This window comes from Capricornis sumatraensis, chromosome 14, assembly GCF_032405125.1.
Source record: "Capricornis sumatraensis isolate serow.1 chromosome 14, serow.2, whole genome shotgun sequence".
NCBI classification, from domain to species: Eukaryota; Metazoa; Chordata; class Mammalia; order Artiodactyla; family Bovidae; genus Capricornis; species Capricornis sumatraensis.
In genome coordinates this window covers 33,975,139-33,999,362 of record NC_091082.1, presented here as the reverse complement: position 1 = coordinate 33,999,362, position 24,224 = coordinate 33,975,139, and the positions used below count along the sequence as shown (strand labels likewise).

Below are 24,224 nucleotides of genomic sequence, written 5' to 3'. Positions count from 1 at the left end.
CACTCTTCAACCTAAGTCTTTGGATTTTAAAATCCAAATCCCTTGGGATGTTTTAAGGCCTTCACACCAGCATGACTCTAAAATGATTGAGACTACTTAAATCCTACTTTCAACATTTTTCATATCTCCCACTTAAAAAAAAGTCTTACTTGTGCAGTTGTTTGTAAATTCCTTTCTCTTGGAGGGCATCCATTTTGCTTTTTAAGGATGGTAGCTATCTTGAAAGCAGAGGTTCTTCATCATTAGAGGCTCACCACTGTGTCCCAAATACAGTGGACTTTGGGTGAAGCTTTGTTACTTCAGCACAGCAAGGTACTGAAGAGTGCCTGCTCTTAAGAGCTTATACTAGTGAGAGAGGCAGGTAACCAGTCAATGAAAACAGTAGGTGATGGATGCTGGTGGTGATCCTTGGTGTCAGAGACTCCCTACTCTAACAGCAGTGTGGAGTTTGAGCAAGTGAGGTTACCTGTAGTTCTCTTCAGAGTGGCACAAACTGCTTAAAAAGATTAATTAGGCTGATTTTCCCAAGACCCACATAATGACATCAAAACACAGAGAAAATGAAACTCAAGATGAGTTCCTCCAGCCCAGAGTGTTTTTAAAGAATCAACCCATAGATGAGAAAAATCACAGCTTTTGTTTCCAAGGCAGGATTTGTGCCTAAATTAGTTTTCTGAATCATAGTGATTTAAAGGAAGGATAGAATTTTGTCTCAAAATGGGCTTTTCTAACCTCTGCTTACTCTCTGGTAACGTGTAGATATTTACCAAAGTGCTGTATAATTTGTCATGATTGGCAGGGAAGTCATTCACTGAAGGAAATTTACTGCGCCTGCCAGTCACAGCCTAGAGTCCTTTTCAGGGTAGGGCAAAGAAATTCTAGAAGGGATCTGTGAAAGAATTATTAAAACAATCCAAGATTATTCAGCGTCTATCTCTCCCACCTGACGTATGTGACTCATAACACATACACTCTTCAGAACACCGAAGGTAAAGAGATCAGACTGTAGAAAGGAACACACATCAGTGGGCTTTAGTCTGAGTGAGGATGTTGCCAGAGATTTGCGTGCTTCTCACAGCCTTTCCTCAGATCTCTGCAGGAAAAGGAAATTTTGCCAGAGGGAGGATAAAGCTTGTGGCTTTACAGATCCCATCCTTTAAGGCTACATTGATTTAAGCACTTCCTTACTGCCAAAATGCAGAGAACTAGGTCACCCTGCAGACCAAAGAGTTTCCCAAGGTAGAACAAAGGTTCTCACGGGAGTGGGGAGCATCCAACAAAGATCACATTTAAGACATTTAAAAATAGATATTACTTAATACTCTCAACTAGTATTGAAAACATCTGGTAAAGTTTTGCCTAGAGATACTCCCACTAGACCTTTTTTTTTTTTTAAATCAATGAGATTTGTAAATGATCATGTTATATTGCAAAGGCAGTAACACTACAGTAGTTTTTTAAACTCTTAGGGGTTTGTTTTCTTAAGCAGGATGAACAGGCTCTTTGTAATCTTGTTTAGATTATTGATTTACATAGCAAATCCTTTCCCCTTTAAATAGTGGAAATCTCAAGTCCATTTCATTAATCAAAAACGTCCAACTAGTGGATAGAAGTTGAACAAGTTTCACTCTTTTTGTTACTTTGTTGCAGGTTAAAACCAGCTCGTATAAGAGAAAGTGTATCTTACTGTAAAGAGTCTATCTTCACTTTTAGGAAGGTGTAGATTACACTGCAGAGTTACACGGAAAAAATATGATTAGAAGGGTAAAGGTCACAGTATTCCAGTTGACCTGATGACATCAAGTGTAACTCCAATTTCACTGCTAGTCACAGGGTCAGGGATACCACAGAGCTGTTTATAGTAAGCACAAGATCATGAAATTATCCAGTTTTACATGTTAGGTAAGAAGAGTAGAGGGGTTGACAACCATTTCAAACCTTGGCTTAAAACCCCTAAGAAGAGGGTACGTACTCTACAGAGTTCCTATCAACAACTTAGGCCACTGACTTATCTTCTTACTCAAAATTAAAAGTATATGGTTCCTCTCCAACACTGTTGGTGGGAATGTAAATTGGTGCAGCCACTCTAGAGAACAGTAAGAGGTTCCTTAAAAAACTAAAAATAGAGCTATAGTATGATCCTGCAATCCCACTCCTGGGCATATATCTGTAGAAAAACTTGATCCAAAAGGATACACGCACCCGTGTTCATTGCAGCATGTTTACAATGGCCAATACAAGGAAGCAACCTGAATTCCCATTGACAGAGGAATGGATAAAGAAGATGTGGTCCACGTATACTTTGGAATGTTACTCAGCCTTTAAAAGAAAGAAATGCCATCTGCAGCAACATGGATGGACCTAGAGAGTGCCATACTGAGTGAAGTAAGCCAGACAGGGAAAGAGACATATTGGTATGACTTCCCTTATACGTGGAATCTAAAAAGAAATGAGACAAACGAACTTAGAAAATAGAGACTCACAGACTTAAGAGAACAGACTTACGGTTGCTGGGGGGAAGGGTGAGGAGAAGGGATAGTTAGGGAGTTTGGGATGGACATGTACACACTGCTGTATTTAAAATGGATAACCAACAAGGACCCACAGGGAACGCAGCTCAGAGTTATGTGGCAACCTGAATGGAAGAGGGGTTTGAGGGAGAATGGGTCCGGGTACACGAGTGGCTGAGTTCCTTCACTGTTCACCTGAAACAATCACAACATTTGTTAATTGGCTATACCCCAACACAAAACAACAAGTTTTAAAGAAGGTATACGGGTCCCCATTTTCCTGAAAGAAACGCTAGAGGAATATCCAGGCTTGGAGGGGCCATTTCTTGCACTATGGTTTCTGAACTCGGAACATCACTGCTTTATTTCTTGCCCCCAACTTAATACAGCACTCTCACGCCTCAAATATTAGGATGTCAGACTTATGGGCGACAAATATCCATCAGGCTTTGCTGAGTTAGGAAATCGTGTCCTAGTTGGCGCTTGTGTTGCCAAGTTCATGTTCTAACTGATGGATTAGGGGAGCTGACAGACACTGCGTTGATCTCGGTTACTTAATGAGTTGTTTTTAAGTGTGCAGGCTGTGGTTTCTATAGCTGATGAAAAGAGAAATGACACTTTTTTCCCCATGAAAAATCCAAAATGAGGGCCCTTATAACATTGTGAAGAACAAAAGGCATGGCTAGTCAGCCAGTCAGAATTCATTGCTTATCTTTTTTGGTATATATTTAATGCAAAAATAGGAAACCTCTTAGTGCACAGAATCAAACATTATTTAAAGTGGCTGTCTCACAATGAAACAGTGCAGATTAATATAACAACTGGAGATAAACAAACTAAATGCTAGCAAGCATTTTGGAAAGATTCACTAGGGTATAAAGGGTATTTGAACATGATAGTTCTTTCTGCATTAAAAAAAAAAAATCCCCTCATGAGTCAACAAATTTCTCCTTTCATGGCCACGTCTGAATCTTATGAAGAAAACCCAATGGAATCTTCAGATTTTTTTTTTTAACATAGGCTTAACTTTCTTTTCTAAAATGACTCTCCTCGTTAAAAAGATGCAGCTGTTTTCAAAGTCATTGTTTCCTCATATTTCCTTCAGAATCTGTCCTGAACTGCTGGCAGAAAGATGGTTTCCATGTGAGACAATGTGAGTGAGGAACATTTCCTAATCTCCTGTAAGACCACATTTGTAAAACTACTCTTCAAATCACCCGTTGCAAAAGTTTTAACATTGGGAATGATTAAGGCTGGGGCATAGATTATCATCATGAAATTTAATATAATAACAGCTTAGTAAAACTTCAAAGAACATTGTTTTAGGAGGATGTGCATTTTATAACAATGATACACAAATGAATATCCGCAGACAAGGCCGTGCAGTTTATTTCAAACAATATAATGCTTCTCTGTGAAAAGTTGTGTTCTTGGCCTATTCCACTTTTCCATCAAGTAGGGATTTAAAACCCTGGAGAAGGAAACAGCAACCCACTCCAGTATTTTTGCCTGGAAAATCCCATGGACAGAGGAGCCTGGCGGGCTACAGTCCTTGGGGTTCAAGAGTCGGACATGACTTGGTGGCTACACCACTACAAAAGGGATTTAAAAAGTGACCTTGCAAGGAAGAAGTCAGCGACAAACTTGGTAACTTGGAATCAGATCTCAGAGGTGTGTTCTGTTGCACAAGCGTGTAAGAACATCCTTTTCATAAGCAAATACCCTCCAAGTTAAAAACAGTTTTCACAGTAAAAGGACTCTTTTCCCCTATGTACAAATTAGCCTCCTCTGGTTTGCAGTCCCTCTAGAAGAGGACAGTTGACAAAATGTCTTTGTGAAACGGAGCTACAAATAGTGATCCTTTGCTGCCCAGAATGAGGAATTAAAAATAAAACGACTTTCTAGTCCCAGCTAACAAATTCTCTAGAAAATTCTTGCATAAAAAATAGAGTCAATTCACAGTTCAGAGTCTGTAGATGAAATCAATGTGAAAAGGTTCTGACAGTATTCAAGGTTGAGGGTGATGAAGCAGAGTGGGTGGTGTGGGAGGGAAGAGAGGCCCCTCCCGCCCCCCGAAACCAGGGCAGGTGCAGGGGCAGATCAAGAGCGGTGATGGACCGAGGCCCAAGGGAAAAGACAAAGGACTTCTCTCCTCCTCCTAAGTCCCTTTCATCCCAGTTTTTAATTTCTACATGAAATAGCGCTTAGCTCACAGGAGTCTTGCGGGTTGGACTCCTGGTAAAGAAGTTTGCTTCTCTTGTTGCCCTTTAATTCAATCTGTGTCCCTGCTCAGCATAAAAAAAGAAGTGCCTTCAGATCACTGCATTTTCAGTGGCCAACTTTATATTCACATGTTTCAGAAGGAAAACAAAGGATATAGTGCTGGGGATCGTGAGTCCTGTGTTTCAGTGTTCCCTCCTCTTCCTTGGATTTTTCTAAGGGAGCTTGAGTGCACTGAGTATGCACATATGATCCCAAATATCAGGGTCAGAAAGGAATCGGTCTGAAGGGGCAGCTTGGCAGCAGTACAGGAGAGAGATTTAATGGGCTGAGGTTCCTCAAAGCTGCAATATGAGGCAGCTGTCAGGCCTGAGCCAGAAGTTATTTCCATCTCTAAGTGAGCTACCAGAAGCACCATCCTGTCGCCCTGGGGTTGGCCCTCCTTCCTGTGCTCTACTGGAGTCTGCTTGGATCTGGTATTTGGGCAAGGAGTTCAACAACTTTACTTATCCAGAGATAGTAATTGCCCAATCACTTAAAACCTGGTCATGAGAAGAACAGTCGAGTGAACTAGGGATGTGAGTGGGAAGATAGGACTACTGTTTTCAAATCTCTTTAGGGATGCCATCTGGCAGAAAGATGAGAGCCATGTGTTTCCACTTCAGAGAACAGAATGAGAACCAAATAGCATAGAAAAACTATACAACAGATTTGGGTTCAACCAAGGTAGTCAGGTGGGGCTTCCCAGGTGGTACAAGTAATAAAGAACCTACCTGGCCAGTGCAGGAGACGTAGAGATGCAGGTTCAATCCCTGGGCTGGGAAGGTCCCCTGGAAGAAAGCACAGCAACCCACTCCAGGGTTCTTGTCTGGAGAATCCTAAGGATGGTGGAGCCCAGTGGACTACAGTTCATAGGGTCACAAAGAGTCGGACAGGACTGAAATGACTGAGCATGCAAACAAGGTAGTCAGGTAGTAAGTTTCTTGTCACCGAAGTATTCAAGCAAAAGCTGGAAAGCTGCTTTCACAGAAAGGTGGTTTGGTGGAGATGGAGTGGAGTCAATGAACTGTAAGACCCTTTCCAACCCTTGACAGCCTTTTCAGGTCCTGAATAACATGCAGATCTAAGATGGAAGACCATTCTGAGAAAATAACAGAATTTTTGGGATGAACATTGTACTTAGAATTATTTCCTCCAGTTTTCTTCAGAGGATCAAACTGGAGGCAGAATCCAGAAGGAAGAATGCAGTGGAAGGCTCCCTGCCTGGGACAGGAATGCGCACTCTGTCAGATGACAGCCTGAAAGGAGGCTCTGTCATCTGAAGAATTACCCAGAAAGCGTGCTCCGACAGCTCAAGGATTGGAGCTTGATCTAACACAAGATACAGGAGTGTCAGTTAAGACGCTACCGGCAGGTTCAGCATTTCCAGGTGTTAGTTGCACAATAAAATCATCAATGCATATCCCAAGACATCTTAGCCCAGGAGAACACAGCCCTCTGAACACATTCCCCTGGGGGTTGGGCAAGACTGAAACAAAACTGCATAGAACAAGTTCTTCTCTGACTGCTTCATCCGAACTGGGGCTCTCTAGTCAAGATGAAACTTATCATTTCAGGTGATCACCTCTCTACATCTGTGCTCTTCCTTCTGTGGCCCTAACATCATTGTCACCAGACTCAAGATGGTGCCCATGACACCTGAGTGAACAGGTGTAACCATGGAACGACTGTACATTTTGGCTAATTTGGAAAGAAAGACACCAGTTTGGATATAAATGGATCGTTGGCTTCATGGACAGTCTACCCATGCAGACAGGTGGAAGGCACTATTTAAATGCTTGGCAGTTCATTTCTGAATGAGGTCTCATCAAAATTAGCCATTTTAAAGTTGTTTAGATCCTGGATCCCAACTGAAGTAGCGTTCTTAAAAATCAGTATTTATCTTAAGTCATCAAAAGCCCGAACTACTGACAATCAAAGGCACCAGAATAAGGGTTATCAGGTAAATACAACTGCCAGGGAGAAATGAAAGTTCTAGATAATTCAGACCCTAAATCTTCGACTCACTGCTATGAGAGGGTAGAGAAATAGGCAATAACTGCTCGAGCTGAGTATAAATGTCAAAAAACAACTGTACTTTTTGAAAATATAAAACCTGAAACAGCTAACACTCATTAGATACATGCGTTTGTTGATTGTTCATATGGAACCTAACAATACTTCATGATTTTTGACAAAGTGAAACTTGTTTGTTCCTGTATTTTTGGACTCTGTTTCTAAACTTCTGGATTTTTACTTTTATTTCAAAGGAACGACTGAGGCACTGGTTTAATACTATATTTATTAAAGTGTTTTTATCAACAAACTTTCGCCAGAAAGTTCCGAGGGTGTTAATACAGCAGGCACGTTGGCTTCAATGTTTGGTATTTGACAGTCCACAGAATTGCACTTAACTCTCATAATTCTGCCACAGCTCTGTGGATTGTTTGGGCAGGACCTATAACCGGCCTCCCCTATTAAATGGTTAAATAGAAATTTGGGTTCATTCTGATTTAAATGTTCTGAGCTCATAATAACATCAGTCTGTGATGGGCTCGGCTCCACCTGCCTTTCTGCCTTGTTGGTCTGACTCACTGAAATGGAGTCCTTGTCGGCGGCCCCGCCACTGCCCTCTGTGGTCCCGAGGTCTCTGTTCTTACAGAGTCCCCTTGGGTGAGTCTCAGGACCACAGCAGGCTTTGTGTAAGGCTCCGGCACTTCTGCAGACCAACGATGATGGCTCTACCGTCTTTGGAAGATGCTCTTCGAGGCTCTGAAGACTGTGCACACTGGTCTTAGTGATTTTATCTTGGCCCTGAATGTGCTGTACTGGGTGGAGGAAGAAACTCCTGGACAGAGCATTCTGGGCTCCAGGTGGTTTTGCCCTGCACTGTAGGCCAGGACAAGGGTGGATGTGTGGGACTGGATGCACGAAGCCCTCGGGGGCTTGGTGTGCGGCCTTCAGAGGCACCAGGCCGTTCTGGACGTGCACGAAGCTGCTGGCAGTGGGAGCGCACTGGTGGCACAAAGAGTCACCCATCTGCTGGCAAGAGGGCGGGCCATATCTCAAATGTTTGTAGGCATTTGGGCAGCTGCATCTCTGATTCAGAGAGAAGAAGTGACACATGGTGTGCTGTTCAAGAGAGGCCTGCAACAAGGCAGGGCTCGTCTCATTTTTGGTGCTTTTGTTGAGTTCACTGTTGTAAGCTGTGTGGACAGGCAGCCCTAAATGCCTTGCCTGGCTGCTGAAAAATTCAGAGCAGATGTGAGTCTCTTCGTAAGTGGTCTTCTCAGAGGCTGCACAGCTGTGGGCTGCCAGAGGTTCCAATTCATAAAACTCGTGTTCCATTTCTGCTGTCTGGCCCCTGGGATCTAAATGATAAGCATTCAGGGTGTGTGTTTTGCTTGGTCGCTTGTCACCAGGACTTGCAGACAAGGCGTGGGAGAAGGCACTGCACTGGAGTTTTTTAGGTAAAGGGATCTGACCGCATGTCCCCTGCGGCCCAAGGCACCGGCACATGCATTGGAAAAAGAAGGTGGCGAAAGCCCAGCTAATACACATGATGAGCATCATGAAGGTGCCCAGCTGGGTGTAAGCCAGAACCGTAGAGGGCATCATCATGGCCCCGGCCACGAAGGTAGTCAGTGCGGCCATGGCGATGGCAGAGCCCATGCGACTCAGAGAGAAGATCACCTTCCCTTCTCGGTCAGCGTCTGGGGCCAAGCGATAAGCCACCCCATAATGGACAGCAAAGTCTACAGATAAGCCCACAGCCACCGAGATGGTGACTGACTCCAAAACGTTCAGCTCCCAGCCCAGCAGGACGAGAGAACCCACGGTGACAAATATAGTTCCGGCAATCGAAATGATGGCGTAAAGGCTGATGATGATGTTCCAAGTGGTCAGCAGCATCACGCTAAAGGCCACGGCCACGGACAGCCCCATGGCAATGAGGGTGCCATCGGAGAGGCTGTCCTGGAGGTCGTAGAACTCCAGATTGCTGACAAACCAGCCGTGGCTGAGGCCCTCAGGGGCAGAACTCAACTCATTGGAAATCCACGAGTCCACCTCTTTATAAAACTGGTGCATCTTTTCATAGGCCAGGGTGAAGAGGTAGGTACTCTGGAACTCTAACACGACTGCCCTGATGGTGTCATTGATGTCAAACCTCGGCCCCGGGGTCTTGCTGTCTAAGTGGTAGCCTGTGCTCCTCTCCAGCTCCATGATGGCTCTCTTGATGCACAGTTCGAAAATCTCCTGCTTGTAGGGGAAGCTCCAGCGGCTGCAGCACGGGTACAGGGCAGGCTCATCGCAGTCCTGGTTTTCCATCCACTGCTTAAACGTCTCGATGAAGCAGCTGGTGAAGTCCTGTTCGTCAGTCTGGTAAAAGAAGGTCTGATTTCTCAGTTTTTGACAGAAGTGCAAAATCCAGAGCTGCGAAGCCGGACTGGCGATGTTGAAGGCGCTGTCCAAGGTCAGCTTCCCTTTGCTCTTAGGGTTTAGGGGGTTGCCGTTGTCCTCTGGGGATACACCCCAGATGACCGTGATGGGCATGTGGAGCTCCTCTCCGTGGTGGACACGCTCGAACATGAACAGCTTTTTGTACTCTGCGTCGTAACGTTCGAAAGGATGGGACGACCTGAACACCTGAAACTCGGACAGCTCCAAGGAGGGCAGCTTCATCTTTGGGTTTATGCAGACGATGTAGGCCCCGCCCACCGTTAAGGCCAGGAACCAGAATAGCCAGAGGTAGCGAAACTTAATAACGATGCACGGCAAGACTTTTTCAAAAAAAATTCGAGATGCTTCTGAAATGGCAAAAAGGACTTTGTGGCACTTCTGACAGGCCACCGTCCAGCAGCTTTTGTTGTCGTAAATCTGCTGCTGGGGCTTCTTGAAACAGCTGAAGATATTAAGCAGATACCGCTCGTGCAGGACCACCACCGCTGGAAGCCACGTGACCATCAGCACGTAATTGACGAGGATGGCTGTCCCTGCATACACCCCGAAGCATCTGATGGCCGTGATGTTGCTCACGTAGTTGGCGTAAAAGGCAGCTGCCGTGGTAAAACTGGTGACGAACATGGACAGGGCGGCGTGCTGCAGCGCGATGCTCACTGTCTCTGATGTTTCCGCGTGAGGCTTGTCAAATTTGGTGTAGTTCCAGACGTCACACAGGACGAAAGCATCGTCTGCTCCAATGCCCACCAGAATAATGAGCGCGGTGAGGTTCATAAAAGGGAAGAATTCAAAGTTAAACACCACGCGGTAGAGAAAATAGGACACGATCAAAGAACTGATGATGGCAAACATCGTCATCAGGGTGATGAACATGGACCTGGTGTAGACGCACATGACTAAAAGGACGATCACCATGGCGATGGCGGGATACACCGTATCCATCAGAAGATAATCCTGAAACAAGCTGTGCTTGATTCCAAACTCAATGCCGGTGACAGTGGTGACGCCGTCGGATGCGTTCCAGTTTTCGAAGTTGTCCAGGTAGATGTTCATCATGCTCTCGCCTTTCTCGGTGGGTGAAAAGAGCATGCTGTACTTCAGAGTGGGCGTGTAATCGGCCGTCTTTGGGGCCATGAAGTCCTTGTCCACCAAGTAGTGGAGGATCTGGTACACGGCGTTGTACTTGGTGCATTTGCGAGGCACATTGGTGCACTTGAGCTGGTCCTTCCTCCGGGCTGCCATGTCCCAGCAGTCTGGCTCCAGGGTGCCGTTCTGGTAGTGTTTGGCGCAGGTCCGGAGAAGCTTCAAGGTATGAGAGACGTCGCGTTCCACGATTTTCTGGCAGGATGATCTGTTGTTCAGAATAGCGATGTAGTTCCCCAGCGTCCAGCTGGGGCAGCAGGAAGCAGCCGTGGTCCTCTGGCAGAGATCGCCAAACTGCGGGTGCGATCGGATCTGCGGAGACAGAGACAGGCGGAAGGACTGCCGTTTAAAATCGGTTCATGCAAAGGTCTGAAGGACGGTGGCCTTGAGGGGCAGGAAAGTTACCGGAGTTACAGAATCATCCTCTGGAGGTGTCAGTTTGACCACAAGGTGAGACTCCCTCCCCCACCTCATCCCACCCCCGCCCCCAGTCTGCTTTCTTCGGCTACAGAAGGCTCACTTTGTTGTTCCGTTGCTCAGTCTGACTCTTGGTGACCCCATGGACTGCAGCACATCAGGCTTTCCTGCTAGATTACTTCATTTGGAACAGTAAACTGCTATTTGGGGATGACATCCAAGTGTGAAACAATTTCAATCAATGCCAGTTTGGTTTCAAAAAGGAGATAAAATTAACACCTCTTTGGTAAACAAGCCCTTTCAAAGTCACTTTAAAAAGCAATTAAATGGATAGGCTGTGAAGCATATGTATGAACACCTACTGGATTAACTAAGAGAACAATTGCCCAATTGATATATGAAATGAATTTGTGGTTTCACCTAAAATTTTTGGTGATCAGTATGAAATATTTGGTGACAGAGGTACTGTATTTCCATCATCTTAGGTGGAAGCAAAGATGATATTCTCTAGGAAACTGTCAGTGAATCAAAAAGTGATCCTGGTAATATCAGAAGCAGATGCTAAAGATACATGAAAAACCTGGAATAAAATGGTTTCCTGATATATAAGTAGAAAGGGGAATGTTTCTAAATTAAAATATGTATGATTTTAAATGAATATATACCGGTAATAAAATACTTAAGTGGGAATTTATTTCCTCCACAGCTGTCCAAGTTTATTCAAGTTGGCTAACCACCCCTCCCTCTTTGGGGAACTTTCTGTTTGGTAAACAGAGGTCTGCTGCATATTAGTAAGTAACAACTCTGAATTTAATGTGGGCAGTATTTCATTTGGAACACTATTCCTGGAGAAGGCTTTTCTTCTTATGGTTGTTCTTCTTATAGAAAATTGAAATCTGTTCCAATGCCAAAGGTGGCATTGGTAAGGTTAGAATGAGGTCTGCACAATCCTATTGCTTTAAAAAACTATAAATTACATGAATGGCCCCTCTACCCTGAGGCTGAGGGTAAGAAATACCCCCCTGCTCTCAAGCCTGTCCACTGACTTCTCTGGAAGCACCAGGGCTAAAGATGAGCCACTCCTATCACTTTAATCATCTCTATCTACCAAAGGTTGTTCCAGGGAAGAAACTCCAAAGTTCAAGAAGGGCTTTAGTATTTTTTTTCTAATGAGATTAAAACCACCCTTTCCCTTTTTTTTAAGTGTCATATCCGACTCTTTGCAACCCCATGGACTGTAGCCTGCCAGGCTCCTGTCCTTGGGATTTTCCCGGTTAGAATACTGGAGTGGGGTGCCATTTTATCAATCATGCACTGAAATATTTTCTCAAAGTAGAGACACTGGCACAAATCATCTTTAGAACTCAGACTTATCCAAGAACCAAGTTACTTGTAACTCACTAAGCCCTGGTGATCAGCATACTTTACTGGGACTTATCCTGCAAGGGGCAAAGTGTAGATGAAAGGAGATTGGCCACATACTGGGAACTGCTGAAGTTCTCTGACCTGCACATAGAGATTTGTTCTACTATTCTACTTTTGCATCTGTTTGATAATTTCCATACTAAAAAGTTGTCTTTTTTTTTTTTTTAAAGATACTCTATTGGGAGTTTAAAAAAATGAATCAAAGGGTTGTTATACAATGTACTAAAATAATGCTGATTTTAACAAAGGCTTAATTTTCAAGCTCATTTTTAGAGAGTGATAATTACTGGACATTTCATAAAATGGGAAAATTAACATTTAATTGTTCCTAGGTAAAAACATTCTCATAAGCTCACTCAGAGGGAACTGAACCACCTAATAAATAACAGGAAATCCTGGAATAGCATCTCTCAGATAACCAGTTTTATCCCATAAAGAAATAACAGGCAAGTCTCTGGGCTCAGCCCACTGAATTGAAAGAAACGTAATGCATAGTGTCTGACAGTTTTCAGATGGAAGAAAATGAACTGTATCCATTACAAAACCCAGTATCAGCTAGAAAGAACATATTTATACTTGTCCAAATAACCAAATGCCAAACATAAAGGAAACAGGGTTGCCAGCTAAAACTAGGGGGAAAGGCACAGAATTCTGTCCTTGACTAACCTTTTCAAAGAATTGCAGAGGGTTTTTTATGTGTGTATCTGACCAGAGATTAAAAAGTTGGACATGACAAACACAGACCAAATACTACTTTAATGGCTGCTATAAAAAATAAATGCTAATGAGCCTCTGGAGGGCCAATCCTCAAATTCAAAGTGATGCTGGCTGATGTACAACCTTTGGAAAAGTTTTTGAGGACTGTTTTAGAGGGTAAAAAATAAGGACAGAGAAGATATTTATCCTGAGTTGGATGCCAGTGCCCTAAACCTAAAGTCATGGAGCTCAAGGGTCATCTAGGCTTTCAGGGAGTGATGCTGTGTGTCCCCATCCACCCATCCATCCAAAAGAAAAAATATTTATTGAGCACTTATGCAAGACAAATAAGGGAAAATTGTTCTGCCCTCAAGTTGCTCATGGTGAGGTGGGGAAATCAGACAAGAAAAGCAATGGTGACAATTCACATGAGAAGCAACATATTATGTTTAAGAGTCTATGTGAACCTGTATACAGAGTGCCAAAGTCTGTAAGTGCAATGAGAGAGAAGCATGGCTTAGTCATCTGGGATGGAGACACCCTAATACAGAGTCATATGTTACACTGTGGGGCTGAAAGGGCTTGGCAAGCAGGTGTATCTTCATGCAGAATGCAGCTGTATCTTTGCATATTTTTGCCATCATAGGAATGATTTTGAAATCTTTGAAGTTTATAAAAATAAGGATGGAGTTTCTGAGAGCCGTATCTTGCAGCTCTCATGAGGGATGCCCTTTTCATTCTAAGTATTCACAGATGCAAGTTTTAGGAAATCATTTTGCTTGTGTGGTGATAACACACCTTTGCACACTTCCCTGGACAGATGGGAGCAGGGGTGGAGTTGCCTTCAAATAGAGAAAAAGAAGAAACCAGAATAGTTTAAATGATACATTAACTTTCAAATCTAATGGCCAAGTTGGAGATATGGTAAGATGCTGAGAAAACAATAAAAACAAGAAAACGAAGCCCTTAATACCAGATTCAATCAACTGCTGGACTCTCACTCCCCACATGACTAAGTTCCTCATGTATAAAAGTTGAAGGGAGCCTAGAGATGAAAGAAAAAGCAAGGGCTCCACAGCTCTCTTTAAAACAAGCATCAGGGAACTTCCCTGGCAATCCAGTGGTTAACACTCTGAGCTTCCACTGCAGAGGGCTTGTGTTCAATCCCTGGTTGAGGAACTCAGAGGCCCCCATCACATGCTGCATAAAACATAAAACATAAAACCAAACAGCCAAAACATAAAACAAAACAAAACAAAACAAAATTTCCAAGCATCCAGAAACACATTTCTAGAGTCTTCTAAACTTCAGAGCAGGGGGGTGTATTCCAGCTGTCCACAAAAGCTACCTAAGTAAAAAGGGTTTTAGGTACCAAATTTCAAATCCCTACTACAAGCTGATTCCTCTGAGCACCAACTTCTACAGTGTACAAAGACTAAAAACAGGGTAAAGAGTTTCCAGCAGAGTCAAGATTAGACACACAAACATCTTCGTTACTAATGACTCTCTGCCAGCATGCCCTAGAGGAACGCAGAAGTGCAGGAAAAGTAATGAAGATCAGGAGAAGCAACTGAGTCCCCTTTTGAGAGAGTCTAAGAAATCAAGCATTCTGTGAGGAGACAGATGCAGCATCAGAAACAGAAGCTCTACAGTCTGGAAACCAGTACCCGTCTGAACTGTGAGTACAAGTGGCATGTAATTTAAATGGGAACTGGTGTTTGAACTCAATGTGCTATCAACACAGGCAGGCAAAAATGGAAACACCTGGTCTCATGGTGACATCACACTGATTACCAGATGCTTTCTGGAGTCAACTGACCAACGATTAAGCTCTTCTGCTCTGGATCATTTCATATGTGTCTCATTCAACTTGATTATTGTTAATAATCAAGTGCTTAGGTACAATAGCAAGGACTTGGGGAGGGGGGGAAAAGGAAGGACTGCCAAGTAGCCTCAGGACACCGTTTGCTCAAAGCACCATAACAAATAAAAATCCCTAAAGGGTCTTGACCTGGGAGACTCAAAAAGGTACAGTAATAATCTGTAATCTAAACCGTTAACCACTAGATATTATTCCCCGATGGCTCAAGTGGTAAAGAACCTGCCTTTAATGCAGGAGACACCGGAGACGTGGATTTGATCCCTGGGTCGGGAAGATCCTCTGGAGGAGGAAATGGCAGCCCACTCCAGTATTCTTCCCTGGGAAATCCCATGGACAGAGGAACCTGAACGGCTACAGTTCATGGGGTCGAAAAGTCAGACACGACTGAGTGTGCACACATCACTAAATATATTATCTCTGTGAGAAACACGTTGTTCTAGGTTCACAGCAAGAGTTTGAGGCTAGAATACAAGGGCATTTGCAATTGGCAAAAATAGCATTTAATTTAAAAAGCTCAAATTACAACCATATTCCTTGAGGTAGAATTTCAGGACCGTGGTTATGTTTATTCATTTATTGGTATGTATCTGTCAGTGGCTTGACCATTCATTCAGATGCATCTTTGGGTCTGTTCCTCACCTTTTCACAAGAGCATTACAAATCGTTATGTTCTTCCCAGGGAGTACAGGCTTGAAGTCACAGCTAAACATTCTTATTATGAGCTCATAGAGAAAAACAGACAAGCAAAGTACATCTACTTTTTTCAATAGTTTAAATTTTGCAGAGGCTTCAAGCCAAACCATTAGAAACCACGTATTGAGATTTCATTACTTTATCTCTTGTAGAAAACTTCTGCTATATCTCAAGTACCAACCTACCTGAGATATGGTTTACAAACCAAGTAAGAATCAATACTGTACCTCTCGTAAACCTGCTAAACCTGCTGTTAAGAACTTTCTTCAGAACATCATACTTCTTTTGGAAGTATGGGAACAATCCTTTCCTGTCTTAGTATGAAGGCAAGATGGGTTTCTTCTAAAAAACAAACTTGTCACTCTATTTAAGTGACTTTTGTCTCCGACCATGTCTTCTTTGCTCTGGTTGCCAGGAAGATTAAAGACAAATTTGAGCTCACCACCATGCAAATACACAGAATTGTGGGGTATGCATTACTGTATGTCCAATCTCATCCTCAGCTTTATTTTCCACCCACTATTGTCCCTTCAAGTAATTCATTCAATTATCTATCCTTTCTGCATGCCTTTTTACAAGGTTCCTATTGGTGCTGATATTTTATCATCTGAAATAGACTCATATATGTATATATAATATATTCTTTTCACTTATGAAAGCTATAATGGCACAATACTGCTTACTGGCTTTTGAGTTTATTAAAAATCTAAGATGTACTCATAGAATAAATTGCTAGCTTTTTAAAAAAGGTACTTATTCTATTCTAAGCCCTGATGATTCTTTGAGGTTCATTTGAGTGGGAAATGGTATATATAGCGAACAATGCAAAGCATAAGTGGGAGAGGGAGCAGTAATCTGCATTATGGAAGCATAAAGAATGGAGGGTAAAGGCATAGACTCTAGAATTAAACTTTGGTTGTTGTTTAGTTGCTCAGTCATGTTCGACTCTTTGAGACCCCATGGACTGTAGCTTGCCAGGCTCCTCAGTCCATGGGATTTCCCAGGCAAGAATTCTGGAGTGGGTTGCCATTTTCTCCTCCAGAGGATCTTCCTGACCCAGGGATCAAACCCACAGCACCTGTGTTGGCAGTGGAATTAAGACTTGTCTGGGTTCAAATCCTGCATCTGTCAGTTACTACCTGTGTGAACTTCCTCATTTGAAAAACAGGCAAAATAAGTGTTTCATTCCTAACACTGTTGTGAGGATTATATTAAATAATTCATTAAAGTGTTTAGAACACTTCCTGACAAATATCAATAAACTCAAAAAACATCAGCTGTTAATCAACTGAGTGAATTCAATCACTTTAGTGTCTTCAAGGGAGGTAAGGTCTTAAGATTAACTGCAAGGGTAGGAATAACAGGGTCTAAGAGGTTAATGAATTGTTTTCATCCAAGGTGTGATTATAAAGTAACCAGACTGGCTTAACTTCTCTAAGCTTAACTGCTCATCTGTTAAAAGGTATTATTCCAAGGTCACAGGTTTACTGTGAGAGATGTAAAATACTCAGCATAAAGCCTTGCACACAGCAAGTGCTCTTCAAAGTTAGAGTCAACTTTCTATATGAGAACGGTTGTAACCCATAACAAGGAGAAATATGCTCATAGTAGCTTTCAAAAATCCACTGATTGTTGTAGAACAGAACAAAATATGACAAAAATGGCTCACCGATGAAGAAACTGTAGGCTGTTTATAGATGGTTTGTGACTTTGGTCTATTTGGAGTTGCACAGAGACAAGATGGCACTCACAGAAAATCCTGATATCCTCATCAATGCAAAAGTTATTTTCAAAATATATAAACGGCCTCTCGGAATGAAGAATGAAGTCAGGAGATCTGGGACCAACTAACTAGGTGACCTGGGTAAGCCACTCAGTTCTCAGAAGGTCCTTTTATCTGCACAGGGACAGTGCTGGTCTGTGGGTGACCTCAAAGGGTCCTGTCTACCTCCTATGCATTAAAGAACTCTGTTTATAGAACAGGTGATTTCCCTGGATTGTCAGGCTGGCTCTTAGGGCATGTGATTAGATTTTCAACTGACAAGTGATTTTACATTTTATTGGGTTTCATGCTGGAGTTTCTCACTTGACAATGCTCCAAGGTCAGGTAGACCAGCTGAAGTTGATAGTGATCAAATCAAGACATTAATTGAGAATAGAAATGCTCAGAATACAAGTTTCTTTTCCGCCTTGTTACTGTGCTTGGACGAGGCCATTCGTGACCTTAGACAGCAGTTTCTACTTGGAGAAACTACGTATGAACACATGAAATTGACTGCTCTTCCAAGCCTGGTAGGTGACTTTATTTTTTCTGGTGCTCTACAGATTAGGAGTGGAAGTGTCCGTCTTCTTATATCTTTATGTCCTGTTAAAGCATTAAGGTGTTCAGAATTCAGAACAATCTGGATTGGATTACTCAGGCCATTTCCATAGATATTGTATTTATGTTCTTTGTTGTCCTCTTTCCTAGCCTGTGCCCTAAATTTTCCTTTGAGGTCACCGGCCAAAAGGATCCATTGATTGCCAGAAAGGTGAGCATTTCATTGCATAATTAAGATGCTGACAATTGCCTCAGGGGGAAAGTGGAGTGAACAATGAAACTAGGAAAGAGAAAATACAACAAAAGAAGAAAAAGGCTTAACTATTATCCCGAAAGGAAATAAGCTGTGAAATAACACAAAAGACTGTCAAGGACAAAGAACAAGAGTGGGAAAGAAAGAGATCTTTATTAAGGAAGATGGTATGTTTTAAAAGTGGGGAAACAGAAACACTTTGATCCTGGGGTCGGAAAGAATGCAAAGCCATTCTCCTGCTGTTTATTCTTCAGTAGGTAAGCCACTTAAGTGCTTTCATCTGATCAGGCACCAGGCTCAGCAGTAAAAGGAGTTTCAGAAATATAACCTTATTTGTGCTGAACAGATTTCAGTTTTACTTTACATACCCTTGAATTATCTACATTGCACATTGATTTAATTGCAGGTAAATTCCACAGTGTCTCCCCTCCAGCTGAAGTAAACACTACTCTGGAATATCGGTCACCTGGTGACAGGGGGGAAAAAAAAGAAAAAGGTTTATAAATTATTCATTTATTTCAGAGGACTCAGCATTCAGAAATAATTCAAACTGGGAAACCACATGGGCAATTCATTAGCAGTGGGGAATCCTGTCTTTCATTAAATTTCAGGAGAAAAATGTAAAAAAAAAAATTTTTTTAATATTGCTTTAGCTCAAAGCCTTTGTCAACTCACTGCATCTTAAAATTTGTAGCAGTTATGTAACATATCTAGTTCTGATCAGACTGTAATTAGGAAGAACAATCCATAAGAACTTTTGGCAGAAAATCAACTGAATGCCTCCCTCTTAATTTCACAACATATCACCACAGTGGTATATGAAATCAAAGAATGAGGCACCAAGGCATATCAAGAATGGATTATAAGGGTGTTCTCTGTGGCAGCTAACTAGAGAGCAAAGATGGCAAGCGATCAATTTTAAAGCACTAACAAAAGTCAACTAAACACAGAATGCTAGCCAGGATCACAGACATACTCCTCATTCTTGCTGAGTGCTCAGAGTTCTAGAAAAAATATTTTGAGAATCATACTGTTACAAACTATATCTCCAAACAAGGGAGGCTGTGTGATATCCTGGAAAGAACGTGGTCTTTAGAGTGAAAACTGGGTTGTAACCAGCTTCTATCATTTATTAGCTAGGTGATCTTAGTTAACTAACAGCTTCCCTGAGCCTCAGTTCCTCATCTGTAAAATAAAGACAGCAACACTTTCTCAAGTAGGTGTTGAAAATTAAATGAGAAACTGGAAAACAGGTGCTCAATAAGTACTGTTTCTGCTCCCTCAGCCATTAAAAAATTAACATAAGTGAACTGAAAACAGTAGGTTAATTTTATACGATCAAAAATGCCAAATGGTGCGAACAAAGAAAGTCAACTTGCAAATTCATGAATAAAGCTTTATTATATGAGTGAGTGAGTGAGTGAGTGAAGTCGCTCAGTCGTGTCCAACTCTTTGCGACCCCATGGACTGTAGCCTACCAAGCTTCTCTGTCCATGGGATTTTCCAGGCAATAGTACTGGAGTGGATTGCCATTTCCTTCTCCAGGGGATCTTCCCGACCCAGGGATCAAACCCGGGTCTCCTGCATTGTAGACAGACTCTTTAACGTCTGAGCCACCAGGGAAGTCCTTTATTACATGAGCATTTGTCTTGAAGACAGGCGTTTACTAAAGAAAACTTTGTGACCATTAATAAATGCTCATGTAATAATTTATTTATATTTATTTATTACAATAATATATTTATTACATGAGCATTTATTAATGGTCACAGTTTTCTTTAGTAAACGCCTGTCTTCAAGACAAAGACCCTGAAGTTTGAATAGATATAAGAAACATCTAAGACCCAATCAGGTCCCCTAGTGATCTAAGAAGATAAGAAAAAAACACATCTTAGAAGGATTTTCAGCAACAACAAAAAAAGCTGAAACCAAAGGAGCTTCAATATTAATATTTACTTAATCAGAAATTGAAGTTATCACAATTCCTCACTTGTAACCATGAGGGCTAATCAGCGATATACAAAGTTAAACATGTTTCTCTGAGGCCCTGAACTCTTCTTTCCTGGCAGCTACAGAGGAACCAGGCTGACTCTATAGACTATAGCAGATTTGGTTTAGTGAATTTGCTGCCAACATTTAGAGATCTGTGATGCCATATTGAAATCAAGATTCCTGGCCTCTGGGAATTTCTTACATTTCGGCCCTCATTTTTTCAAGGCCATATTCTGCCATATACTCTTCAATCACCATCACTTCCTGCTGTCTTAACTCAGTTCACTTATCTCATCCATATATGAGCTGGGTCGCTGAGGCATGCAAGCTTTGAACCTCTGGACTTTATTTGTTCATCTTTCTTCCACTAATGCCTAATGATAAGGCAGGCACAAGAAGGCTATTAATACAGGTGTTTTGACAGTAGATTGTTTCAGGGTTCAATCTAAAAATATGTACAAGGAGTTTTTTAAAATGACTTGCAATATTGAGCAAGGTCAGTAATTTTATTAGATTTATGTCTGTCTTAAAACTGGCTATAACTCAATGCTCTCTTATTATTTTTTTCTTTTTCCCTCGTTATTTTTTTTTAATTATAGGTAAATAAATTCAGATTAGTGGTTGACTAACCTAGAGAAGTAAAATTATAAGTTAATTAAACAAAATCTCTTGAAGCATGACAGAAACACTAAAGCTGTGTGGTCACATACACTCGGACAATATAGGTTATCAGTCACGTTCAATCCCAGGAAACTCGGAGAGGTTTGTCATTTATGATGCCACTCACTTGGAACATCACAGAAAAAGCTGTCCTTGTGGAAGTTCCAGTCAACTTCTCTCTTTTCTCTTTCATAATGATCGTCTGACCACCTATCATCCCGATGGCTGAAATGGAACACAATTTGATCTTCAGTCAAGTCCTCACCATTCCAAGGATGAGAAGCCTACTGGTAACAATACTGCCTCAAAGTCATGACCTATTTAGTGCTTGGTATGAAGTTGGATGGATGGGCATAAGCAACCATCATGAATTTTCTCACTTCTGAAAAAGGTAAAAAAAAAAACACAAAACCCAAACCCAAACCTTCACTAACAGACAACACAATCTTAAAAGACAATGACAATTTCAACACATTCAGTGGTAAAGATTTTGAGCCACACATTTTAGATGTAATTGTTTTGCTCAGGCAGTGTTTATAAGTGGAATTCATTAGCAGTGTTTTGTCTAAAAGTTAATAAACGGTTACCTTTTGGCTTGTTCATCTGCATATTTAAAGGGGTAATTTGCTAATGTTGCTTTGTATCCTGTATTTTTCACCATGTTATTCCATGTGACCAGTCTCTGGCCTATTGCAGTCCCTCTTGGTTCAAAACCCTAAGGCAAAATATTACAAATTCCCATTAGTGTACTTCATTTCAGGCTAAGTATAGTTATAACAGCTTGGGAAAGCAATGTCAAGGTGATGGATAGCTTTCAACAGAAAATAAATACGTTCTTCACAGCTACTCCAGAGGTGAACTGCATTAAAACAAGATGATTTGACATAATAATGATCACCTATTTTCTGTGACAAAACAGCCTGATTCTTTGGTATGTTACATATCTCAGGAAAGAGGATAGAAAACTTATCTGAAGTTTCTCTTCCATATGCATCCCTAGCATTTAGTAAATACTTATTTTTATGTTATAAAAAATTAAATGGTCAAATTAAATTACATTATGCATGTTTTACAAAGAGTTTATCATTATCATTATCCTCATTCATATTTTCCTCCCTATTCCATACCCGAGGGACATCTATAAGTACTTAAAAACAGACCCTGCTCTCTTAGTAACACTGAAATTCCTTTAACTTCCTCAGGAAAAAAAAGGTGACATTCTAGTTTTAAAGATTTTGTAAAAATGTTTTTATAGTCTGCAGATTCTCCAATTTACAGCTTTTTAGCTTAACCTGGAGACCAAGAAACAGCTTTCCAGATTTTTGAAGGTGAGCGAGTTCCTTGACTGCCTTTGAGAACCTGAGAATACAGACAAGTCTTCCTTCTTTCAGAAAGTGACTATTCTTACTGATGGCTTGAGAAGGTTGCAAAAGAGAGGGTACTAGATAACATAAGACAAAGTGTCCTAAAATGCTTACTCTTTTGAGATGGTCGAAGGCTAAAAAAAATAGATGAGCAGATTCTATTGGCTCAGTTTTCCTTACCAGCAGTGGATCAGAGAAATCAGGAAGCTCTGGCACTAATACTCCAACCAAGGCACAGACCACGATGAACACTGTGCACATGCCCAGGACAACCACAGGCCAGTCTGCTATCAGGGCTGCGTAACTACAAAAGCAGAGAGAGAGCACAGAGAAAGCCTCTTAGGAGCAGAGTGAAGTTTTTTCACTACCTAACGGAGCAATGAGTTAATTCTTCCTACTTCAGACCTAGTATCGGTATTTATCAATGAAAGATCTAATGAGATTATAAACTGTCGCTCCTCAGGTGCTACTCTTTGTGACTCCATGAACTGCAGTATGCTAGGCTTCCCTGTCTTTCACTGTCTCCTGGAGTTTGCTCAAATTCATGTCTGTGGAGTCGGTGATGCTATCTAACCACCTGAAAGTGAGCATAATGTCCATTTCTGACAAGTAATATTTCATTGCTATATCTGTGCCTAGGAAAAAGATCTTGAATCTACACTTTCTAAGTGGAAAGAAATGTATTTTAACAGAGGCTCCATCCTCTTTGCAGTCTCTTCCAGAACTTTTGTTTCTCCAGTTATTTCTTTCTCCCTACTTTCACTCCATCACTTCTTGAAAAAGAACCCAGCCCATAAACAGGTTCAGCTAAAGCTTTAAGAATTGTTGTTTTAGATGCTAAGTCATGTCCAACTCTTTGTGACCCTATGGACTGCAGCCTGCCAGCTGCTTCTGTCCATGGAATTCTTCAGGCAAGAATACTGGAGTGGGTTGCCGTTTCCTTCTCCAGGGGATCTTCCCGGCCCAAGGAACAAACCTGCATCTCCTGCATTGACAGACAGAGTCTTTATTGCTGAGCCACCGGGAAAGCCTATAAGTCTTAAGAATAACCAAACCAACTTGAAACCTCCCCATAAACCTATTAACCATTCTTTTAGTTAAAACAAAAAGTTGGACACAGAACAATGATGAACTTATCCACTAGACTGTGAGCTACATGAGGGCAGAGACTTTTGATTTGATTGAGTGGTTGATTTAGTACAATATTAGTGCCTCCTTCTTTTTGCTAAACATTTATATACTTTCTTTTTTGAAAATTATTTTTTATTGGAGTATAGTTGTTTTACAATATTGTGTTAGTTTCTACTGTACAGCAAAACAAATCAGCCATACATATATATATATATATCCCCTCCCTTTGGAATCCCTTTCCATTTCAGGTCACCACAGTGCATTAAGTAGAGTTCCCTGTATATTCTCATTGGTTATCTATTTTACACAAAGTATCAGTAGTATGTATATGTCAATCCCAATCTCCCAATTCCTCCCATCCTCTCTTCCCCCTTGATATCCATACAGCTGTTCTCTATGTCTGTGTCTCTATTTCTTCTGGGCAAATAGAAAAATGATATGGATGATCCTGTCTGCAAAACAGTGTCTTTTAAAAGGTGCTTGGTCACTGTCTATTGATTAGATGAACAAACACCCATGTATCTACCTTCCCTCAATTCTCTAATCACCATGGCCTGGCTGTGGTTTCTTACTATACCTCAGAAACTCCTCTCTGTTACCATATCCCACAGTCAAGTCATTTCTCCCAATACCCTTCCCATACCCTCATTCACTATCTTCCATTGAAAGACCTGTTTCTGGGCCCTTCCATAAGATCTTGGACCAGGCCTTCCTAACCTGATGCTTGCAGTTCTTGCTAACAACTTAGTGCTTAATAGAAGTTGACTAAATTGAACTCTTCTAAAATTCAAAATGTATTCTGCCAACTTCAGGTTTCTTGAATTTTTATCAGAGAAGAAAAGAAACATCTAATTTCTGGACAATTACTATTCAAGTCTCAACAGTGTTAGCTCATTGGGCTGCTGTGATGGCTATTTCTGGCTCATTTGAAATAGACTTCTTACTCAGATATTTTGAGTTTTTTCTTCAAAATCATGCTGGCAGTTTAAAGAAAGCTTGTGGCTCTACAATTCTGAAA

General features: G+C 41.6%; 1 protein-coding gene across 1 annotated transcript in view; it reads right to left on the bottom strand.

The window, feature by feature from the left end:
• Nucleotides 1-7,073: 7,073 nt before the first annotated feature.
• DISP1 (dispatched RND transporter family member 1) overlaps nucleotides 7,074-24,224 on the bottom strand; it is a 59,210-nt gene continuing 42,059 nt past the window's right edge. The window contains exons 3-7 of the mRNA XM_068986453.1: nucleotides 22,256-22,379; nucleotides 21,299-21,426; nucleotides 20,839-20,936; nucleotides 18,428-18,525; nucleotides 7,074-10,685 (exon numbers count right to left, since the gene is read on the bottom strand). Of these exons, the coding sequence (XP_068842554.1) occupies nucleotides 7,074-10,685; nucleotides 18,428-18,525; nucleotides 20,839-20,936; nucleotides 21,299-21,426; nucleotides 22,256-22,379 (4,060 nt within the window). The remainder of the gene's footprint in view (nucleotides 10,686-18,427; nucleotides 18,526-20,838; nucleotides 20,937-21,298; nucleotides 21,427-22,255; nucleotides 22,380-24,224) is intronic.